General features: G+C 35.9%; 1 protein-coding gene across 1 annotated transcript; it reads right to left on the bottom strand.

Moving 5' to 3' along the window:
* Positions 1-3,158: 3,158 nt before the first annotated feature.
* Positions 3,159-9,476, bottom strand: LOC101499191 (ABC transporter B family member 9-like). The gene is made up of 12 exons (XM_027335450.2): positions 9,237-9,476; positions 9,028-9,092; positions 7,536-7,734; positions 7,225-7,446; positions 6,872-7,110; positions 6,235-6,760; positions 5,855-6,128; positions 5,089-5,737; positions 4,742-4,970; positions 4,387-4,653; positions 4,053-4,316; positions 3,159-3,978 (listed from the first exon to the last, which is right to left on the bottom strand). The coding sequence occupies exons 1-12, from the start codon at positions 9,474-9,476 to the stop codon at positions 3,334-3,336; spliced, it is 3,819 nt and encodes a 1,272-aa protein (XP_027191251.1). The 3' UTR covers positions 3,159-3,333.
* Between the last annotated feature and the right edge of the window lie 201 nt (positions 9,477-9,677).

Genomic DNA, 9,677 nt, shown 5'->3' with positions numbered 1-9,677 from the left:
AGTGATGAGGAGATAATTTATCATAAGATAAGTTTGCAAATAAGACGATTAGTGCAAGACCATTTGTCTTTTCTTAAAGCAATAGGTATGTCATCATATGGAATAACAATGGAAGTAGGGTCACAATTGACATCACCTTGTGTGTTTTATTCTCTAAATTCAGGTTGGATTCCTGACAATCTTCGATTTGCTGGAAAGTCTTCCCTTCATGTTTGTTGTTCTTTTTATTATAGACACGAAAATCACTTCTTTCAGCAGATTGGTTTGAATTAGAGGGCTGAACATAAGGCTGCTATAAAGGCTATTCTGGCATTGGCAGAATAGAGGACTGAGTTTTAGGCAGTTCGGACTAAGAATTAGGCCGGTCTGACACGAGAAGAGGCAAAATAGAAGGCTAAGTACTGAGTTGGTTTGACATGGGCAAGGGAAAGTAGTGTTAGGATCAAGGGACACATTTGGGTCAGTTTGGTTTACTTGAGGTGACACATAGAAATTATCACCGTAGGTTGACTCCAAGGCTCTAATATCCCAAAACTTGGTATTCTTGTGTGAAACTCTCCCCCTGAATATCAGTTTTGGTATAAAATGACTAATTTTCAAAGAATATAACATCTATTGAATTAAAAAAATTTCTAGTAGTTGGGGAATATCATTTGTATCCTTTTTGGTTAGGAGAGTACCCTACAAATATGCACTTGAGAGCCTTTGGGTCAAGTTTACTAGCTTGTTGGTGGACAAACACAGGACAACCAAAAACTTTGGTTGGAAGAGTAGATAGGACATGGGTATAAGGAAAACAATTGAAAATGATCTGGTAGGGAGTTTGAAATTTTAGCACACGAGAAAGCATTCTATTTATTAAGTATGTGGTTGTTGAGACAACTGCACCCCAAAAAAAATTGGAACATGTGTGGTAAACATAAGAGATCTAGCAACTTCCAGGATGTGTCTATTTTTTCTTTCTGTTGTGGAGTGTCAACACAAGAGCTTTAATGAATGATCCCAAAGTTGTCCAAATATTCTCCAAGAGACGTTTCAAAGTATTCTCTTCCATTATCTTTTTTTAGAACCTAAATTTGGGTTCGAAATTGAGTTTGAACCATGTTATTGAATTTTCAAAAATTTTGACCAAGTTCAGACTTTTCTTTCATAGGGAACAACCATGTTATTCTAGAATGATCATCCACAAACAACACAAACCATCTAGATCTTGTGATATTTTTTTATTTTAGATGGTCCCCACACATCGATGTGAATCATGGAAAAAGGATGAGAGGCTTTATAAGGTAACATAAAATAAGAATGATGAACATGTTTAGAAAATTGACAAGCTTCACATTGGAAAAACTTTGGATTTTTATTTCTGCATAATGAAGGAAACAATTTTTGAAGATACGTAAAACTTGGGTGACCTAGACGATAATGCCACAACATAATAGCACTATCTTATTTTGTTGGTTGGTTGACTCAACACAAGCTGCATTGTGAGTTTGTCTTATAGGAGGATGATTTGTTTGAAGAAGGTAGAGTCCTGAGCAAATCTTTGCACTGTCAATCGTATTCCCCGAATCCAAAGTCTAAAATTCACACAAATTTGAGGCAAATTTAGCAATACAGTTAAGATCATTAGAAAGCCTACTCACAGATAACAAATTGCAATCCAAGTTTGAAACATGTAGGACATATTTTAACTCTATATCTTTTGACAGAGTGACTAAACATGTACCAGCTACTTTAGAGAATGAACCATCAACAATTTTTACAAGTAGTCTATCATAACATGGACTGTAATGATGAAATAGTGATTTATCACCCGTCATGTGATCTGAAGCACTCGAATCAACTATCCATGGATTATGATTTCCAGTTTCAACAATAAAAGCAGTTTAGAAATTACCTTTGTGAGCTAATGATGTAACTTCGATACCATTTTATGGGAGGACATCTGAGAGAACATCTTTTGGAGGGCTTCAATTTGCTCTTGACTAAATGGAGTGGATTAGGGAGCACCTATGTGATTTACTTCTTTAGTTGAGACACGATTGTCTCGACTTTTCCAGCATATGTCTTTAGAGTGGCCAGTTCTTTGACAATGATCACACCAAGGCCTCTTCTTCTTCAACCGGTTATCTCCAGTATGATGCTGGACTCCTCGGACAGCAAGTGCTGACTGATTTTCCATGGCAGCTATTGTAGAGGACTCTCCCAACATCATTTACTTCCTGCTTTCTTCTCTTCGTACTTCATAGAAGACTTCTCTGATACTTGGTAAAGGCTTGGTTCCAAGTATCCTTCCTCGTACTTCATCCAAGTTCTTGTTAAGTCCCATCAAGAACTTCAAAATTCATTTCTTCTCAACAATCTCCTTGTATTTCTTGGAATCAGCCGAGCAAGTCCAGCATGTTCTTCAAACACATCATGTTGTTGCCATTGACGCTCGAAAGAGTTATAGAATTGTGTGACTGTTAGATCTCCTTGTTGCAAATCCTACAAAGTTGTCTCAATATCAAAGATGGTTGATGTGTTTTCTTTGCTCGAGTAAAATTCTTTTGCATCATTCCAAATTTCATTTGTTGTGGTGTACAACAAGCAATTCTCACCTACTTCATTTTTCATGGAATTTATTAGCCATGACACGACCATGTTGTTCTCGATCTTCTAGTTTTTGTAAGTTGGATCTTTTGTTTTTGGGGCAACTTTTTCACCAGTAAGATATTCATCTTTTCCTTTGCCACTGATAAACATCAAAACTAAATGTGACCATTGAAGGTAGTTTTTCCCGTTCAGTTTGTGTCCTGTAATCGATAGATGGGTGGTGGTCTCCAATGTTACACCATGATTGGTGTTGACTTAAGGTGAAAATGATCTATTGTTGTCCTCCTTGAGTATGTTGGTTTCTATTTCTGTAACCATTTCGTATTTGGTCATGGGAATGATCGATTTGCTACTGATACCATGTAGTAAATCAGATAATAGAAATGTTATATTCTCATATATTAAACAATAGGGTTAAGAAAGGAATATATAGAGAAGGTAAGCACTCAGCCATCCTCATCAAAAAATAAATACAATTAATACAATAACTCCTTATAAACTAGAATAAAAAGAAAAGAAACTAATGAAGAGAGATGACAACATAACGATCAAATCCCTCTTATTCTAAGAAATAAACAATGTTTAATCAACTGTATTAAAGTGGCAGATTTACACACATAGTAATACAAATAATCATAGTACTAATAAACAACAAGGAAAACTGAAATAAGATATGATATTGGTGCTGAAACACCCTTGAAGATGTTAGTCTTAGGTAAGAAGATGAAATGAAAAATCTTATGATGCACTTGAATGAAGAGCTACTAATGAAGCGTAAACCCCGTCAGTAATCTTCATCAACACATCATGTCTTCCCTTTTCAGCAACCACACCATTTTTAATTACTGCTATAGTATCAGCCCCTCGAATTGTTGTAAGACGGTGAGCCACCACCACAGTTGTTCTGTTCACACTCACTCTGTCTAGTGCCTCTTGAACTATACGCTCCGACTCGGCATCAAGTGCACTTGTTGCCTCATCAAGCAAAAGTATTTTTGGATTTTTCAGCAAGGCTCTTGCAATAGCTATACGCTGCTTTTGTCCTCCGGATAGTTGTGTGCCTCTTTCTCCAACAGATGTTTCATAACCATTTGGAAGAGAACTTATGAAGCTGTGTGCGTTGGCTGCTTGGGCTGCTGCAATGATTTCATCCTCTGAAGCACCTCCTTCTTTGCCATAAGCTATGTTGGCACGAATGCTTTCGTTGAAAAGAATAGGCTCTTGACCAACTAAACCCATTTGTTGCCTCAACCAGCTTAATCTGAATGTTTTGATATCCACTCCATCTAGTAATACATGTCCGGAATCTGGGTTATAAAATCTCTCTAAGAGGCTTATAACTGTTGATTTTCCGCTTCCACTTTCTCCGACCAAGGCAACAGTCTACATATAAAAATATATCAACAATTATATCGCATATTCTTAAATGATTATGACATCACTAAAGTAATAATTACCTTTCCAGCAGATATGGTTAGGCATAAATCGGTGAAAATTTGAATATGAGGCCTTGTTGGGTAATTGAAGCTGACATGTTGAAGTTCAATATCGCCTGTAACTGTTTCTAATGTTACGCCTTCGTTGCTACTAGAGTCAATAGTAGGGTTACTGTCAAGAATTTCAAATATTGAAGCTGTGGAATCTTTGGCCTTGTTAGTGTCTGGTGCCAAGGTACTAGACTGGGAAATGCCTACTGCTGTTATTGTTAAACTAAAGAAAACCTGCATAAATTCTCTAGTAAGAACCATATCAAAAGTAGAGAAACTTAAGTGGATTGAGTGATTGTTGTACCTTGAAAACCTCTGGAAAAGTTGCTTTCCCGTGTTGCACTAGAACAGATCCTATGTAGAAACAGAAAGCACTCATGCAATGTATAGCCACAAAAGAGAAACCAAATCCTATACCGCTAACAAGCCCCAAACGAACACCTTGTTTTTCTGGCGCTGTACATTTCTTCCTATACATATCCATCACCTTTGATTCTGCACAAAATGATGCAACTGTTCTGATGCTACTAACAGCATCATTTGCCACCTGACTTGCCTCTTCATACATTACCTAAATAGATAAAGTAAAAAAGTGTCTCATTATTTCCACAATGTATAATCCCCTTAATCTAATGTACAAAGCCAAAAGTAAAGCTAACCTTGGCATCTCCACTGAATCCTTCAAGAAACTTCATCTGAAGAATTCCTTGAATAAGGACCACCGGCGTCACAGCCAAAACTATAAAAGCTAGAATCCAGTTAGCAGTGAATGCTAGAACTAAACCCGCTGTGATTGTTGATATGTTTTGAACAATGAGGGCCAATGTGTCACCAACAAGACTTTTAACCATCGAAGCGTCTGTAGATAATCTTGCACCAACTGCACCACTGTAAGGTGATTCAATTCTTTCAGTTTGATTACTAGAAGGAAACTAACACATGATAACTAAGTATTCTATCTTTTTTTTTTCTTCTGTTTTGATGCTAAAAAACATTTTTAACATACCTAGAATTTGCAGGGTCATCAAACCAACTAATTTCTTGGTGCACAACCTTTGCAAATGTCAATGAACGAATTCTTTCTACAAGTTTTCCACCAGCAACCCCAAAGAAATAATTCTGAATTGGTAAAACCACCAGAGTAAGCAAACCTAAACCCACATATAGAAGTGACCAGAGCCTAGCCTCTTTCCTTTGTTGTTCTGGAGGTTTATAAAACATAGTAATGGCTGATGAAAACACTAGGCCAAATATAGGGAACACTACACCGTTCACTATTGCAGCAATGGATCCAAGTATTAAGACAGGAACCTCAGGTTTGTTCAACTTGACCAAACGTCTTATAGAAACATTTTTGTGTTTCTTCTTATTATCAAGTTCACCTTCTTCAATATTTGGTTCTTCTGTTTGTACACCACTCAGATGAGGAAAGGAAAATCTACGTGACAGGGAATGTATCCCTGATGATCTTTGGCTTATGGATTTCACAAAGGAAATTCTCTGGTCGGAAGATCTAGCCATGTGACTATTTAAAATGTGACTTGACTTATCTGCTTCTGAGTTTTGGTTGACTTTAGCTTCTTTTTCTCCTTCTTGTAGACGAATAAGCTGAGAATAAGCACCGTCTTCATCCTTGATTAACTCATCATGAGCTCCTATGTAAAAAGGAAGCTTACGAAAGTGAGTACACTTTCCTTGATTGCCATAATGACTTAATAAAATTTAGAGAATATATCAAAAACTAAGATATATATATATAGTTCATATATAACCTTTCTCCACGATTTTGCCCTGATGAACCACTGCTATGGTGTCAGCATTTCTAATAGTTGTTAACCGATGCGCAACAACCACAGTAGTCCTTTTAAACATCACTTTTTCTAAAGCTTCTTGAACAATACGTTCAGATTCAGCATCCAATGCACTTGTTGCTTCATCAAGAAGAAGGATTCTTGGGTTCTTCAATATTGCTCTTGCAATTGCAATTCTTTGCTTTTGTCCACCAGAAAGTTGAGTTCCATTTTGCCCTGCCTTTGTGTCAAGACCCTGCAAACACAATACCACATTATTATTAACTTTAATCAAACTTATTCGAAGAAACAAGCCTAAAACAAGAACCACTAGTGTCAAAGTTTGCAATATTTATACACACCTGAGGCAACTTGTCAATGAACTTTTTGGCATTGGCAAGTGTTATTGCTGTTGTTATCTCCTCATCAGTTGCACCTTCTTTTCCATATGCTATGTTCTCTCTGATTGTAGTAGTAAACAAGATAGGCTCTTGACTAACCAAACCAATCTGTTCTCTTATCCATTTAAGTTGCAAGCTCTTCAAATTCACACCATCTATAAGTACTTCTCCAGCATCAGGATCATAAAATCTTTCCAATAAACTGATTACAGTGGACTTCCCACTTCCACTTTGACCCACCAAAGCAGTAGTTGTGCCACTTGGAAAAAACAGTGAGAATCCAGCAAAGATCTGCACATCTAGCCTTGCAGGGTATCTAAAGTAAACATCTTTGAGTTCAATATCTCCCTTTATGTCTTCCAAGACAACACCACTTGTGTCATATGCATCAATTTTAGGCTTTCTTTTAATTGTCTCAAACATTTTATATGCTGCTGCTTGGCCTGCAGCAAATGCATCTAAACATGGGGATGTCTGACCCAATGACCTGTCAATCAATGAAAATTTATCTTCAGGTTGTGATACCCTTCAAAGGCTTATAACTAAAAAATGTCATGTCAATACAATTTATTCAATCAAATACCAAAGCCGCACTTACATTCCACCAGTCATAAGAGCTATGATTACAGTCATGACAGTTCCACCGTTATATCCTCTCTCAAGGACCAATTTGGAACCATACCACATTGCAAGTCCATAGGTACTAAAGACTATCAATGATAGTGCCCCCATTCCTAACCCTGAGGCAATCCCTTGTTGAACCAATGTCTTATAAGCAACTTTTAACTTGCTATTGTACTTTTCTATTGCTTTTTTCTCCCCAGTAAAAGATGCAACCTGATCAATTTTTTAAAAAACAGAAGTTATAGACAATGGTTAAAAATTTAAAATACAAATGCCAAATAGTTAATCATTTGGTGTTTGTTTCTATAGTTGATGCAATTGTCTTACTGTTCTGATGGCTCCAACTGTTTGATCAACAACATTTCCTGCTTCTGTATAAGCAGCTTGTCCTCGAATCGACATTTTAGCCGTCAACATAGACATGAATCCGCCAACAATGACAACACAAGGTATGCATGCAAGCAAAACTACAGCTAGTCTCCATCCTTTTACAAAGGCAATCACAAAACCACCAAAAAATGTTGCAGCAAGTTGAATAAACTTCCCAACCTATATCATTATAATAAAGTTATCATTTATTAGCAAAATCATGATATACTATATATTTATATGAATTAATCAAGGTGAGGAGCAGATACCTTTTCTCCCATGGCATCTTGAATGAGAATTGTGTCACCAGACATTCTCCCTATTACTTCTCCTGTAGTTGTTTCAGTGTCAAAGAATGCAATATCTTGCTTTAATATTGTTTTCAAATACAAGCTACGAATCCTTGCGGCTTGTCTTTCTCCTGTCACCATCGAACATGCTACCTCTGCAGAATTCAACAAAATAACCCTTATTATGAGAATGTTGCATTTATCATGATTCTAAATTACAGCTGCATTTGCAATTGCAATTGCATTGTGAACCTTGATATTGCAATAGATTGATGTCGATGCGGCCACAATTGCAGTTGCAATACTATTGTGGTTTCAGGTTTCAATTTAAAACCGTCAACCAATGGTAAAAAAGCAAGAAAATAGGAATGATACTATTCCAGACCCAATAGCAGGTAATAAACAATAATGAAACCTGAAATTTGAACTGAATTAGTTTCAGGTTATATGATGGCGTTTGAAGGGGGAGTTGTGTCTTGGAAATCAAGTTTACAAAAGTGTGTTGCTTTATCTACAACTGAAGTTGAGTATATTGCAGCAACTGAAGCTTCCAAGGAACTCTTGTGGATGAAGAAATTCCTACATGAGTTAGGCCTCAAGTAAGACAAGTTTTTGTTATTATGCGATAGTCAGAGTACATCCATCTTAGCAAGAATCCGACTTTTCATGTAAAGTCGAAGTATATTGAGGTGCGATATCATTGGATACGAGATACATTGGAAATGAAGTCATTTACAATTGAAAAGATTCATACCGATGAGAATGGCTCAGATATGATGATGAAGATCTTGCCTCTATCGAAGATGATATGATGTAGAAAGAAAACTGGTATGGTTGAGCAATACCTTTCCACTTGAGTGGGGAGGGGGAGATTTGTTGGTGGGCTCACTCTCCAAGTGGAACCCACCAATTTTAGTAGTATTATTATTATAATTATTATTAGTATTGTTATTATTGAAATAAAAGAAAAAACAACAAAACAGCAACAGTAACAGTAACAGCACGCACGCACGCACGGCAGCTAGAGAAAAAGAAAGGAATTCAGTTTCTCAGACATGTGTGTAGCAAATTTGTTTTGAGACTTACCTTGTCATATTCACTTTTGTTATAAGGTTGTTGTTGTTGATTGACGTTATGTTATTAGGAAGACTCTGGTGTACCATTAATTATTATATGGGAAGTTTTTAGGTCTCGTAGTTTTTATTCTCTCAATTTGAGAAAAAAATTTCCACGTTAAAAATTGTTTGTCTCGTATTTAATTTTCTGTCAATTATTATTGCTATGTGTAATTATTATTTTTTGTTTGATTATTTATCTGCACAGATGGGGAGAAAAATATTTAGCATATAATGATATATGGTTTCTCCCAACAATGCAGCCACAATTGCACTTGCAATACTATTGTGGTTTCAGGTTGCAATTTAAAACCATCAACTAACAGTTAAAAAGCAAGAAAAGAGAGAGGGAAAATGTGATCTTACGTAAGAATGATACTATTCCAGATCCAATAGCCAAGTAAATAAATAATAATGAACCCTGAAATTTGAACTAAATTAGTTTCTGCAATCACAATTTTTATTATTGATTATGAATGAATTAGTAAGCAAACATTATTGTTGAGTTATTAATCTCAATCTCTATAATATAAAAATAGTTAAAAGGTGAAGAAAAAAAAAATACCTTAGCAACTTCCTTAACAATGTGGTGTTGATCTGCTGAGCCAAAGGTGTTGATAATCTTTCCAAGAATGAGAGTCATTATAGGCTGTGTCATTCCATTAGCAAGAGCAGAAATAGTTCCAACGATCATCAACATTACATCAAGGCTATCAGCAAATGTGAAAAGCATGTAAAATGGAACCTTTTGGTTGGCTTTGTTATCACTTCCATGATCGTCAACCTCAGTAGTATTCTGTGCCATCACTGCCTAACTAATGAAAAATGTGATTACACTCTTAGAGAGAATTGAAATATATATAATGATAATAAACATTAATATTTAAAATATGGACTCATTTATTATTATTATCTTTCATGAAGAGTCAATATACTCCCTTTTGAATAAAAAAAGTTATGCAGTCCCATTCTTAAAAAGAAGATTCATTTATACCGTCAAAATCAA

This window comes from Cicer arietinum, chromosome 1 (assembly GCF_000331145.2).
Source record: "Cicer arietinum cultivar CDC Frontier isolate Library 1 chromosome 1, Cicar.CDCFrontier_v2.0, whole genome shotgun sequence".
Taxonomy (NCBI): domain Eukaryota; kingdom Viridiplantae; phylum Streptophyta; class Magnoliopsida; order Fabales; family Fabaceae; genus Cicer; species Cicer arietinum.
This window is presented reverse-complemented; position numbering and strand designations above follow the sequence as displayed.

Coding starts and splice junctions, on each gene's coding strand:
- LOC101499191 (XM_027335450.2), bottom strand. CDS start 9,476: ATGGCACAGAATACTACTGAGGTTGACGATCATGGAAGTGATAACAAA. Junction 7,111..7,224: donor CAGTTGGAGCCATCAGAACA/GTAAGACAATTG, acceptor AAAATTGATCAG/GTTGCATCTTTTACTGGGGA. Junction 6,129..6,234: donor TCATTGACAAGTTGCCTCAG/GTGTGTATAAAT, acceptor TTGTGTTTGCAG/GGTCTTGACACAAAGGCAGG.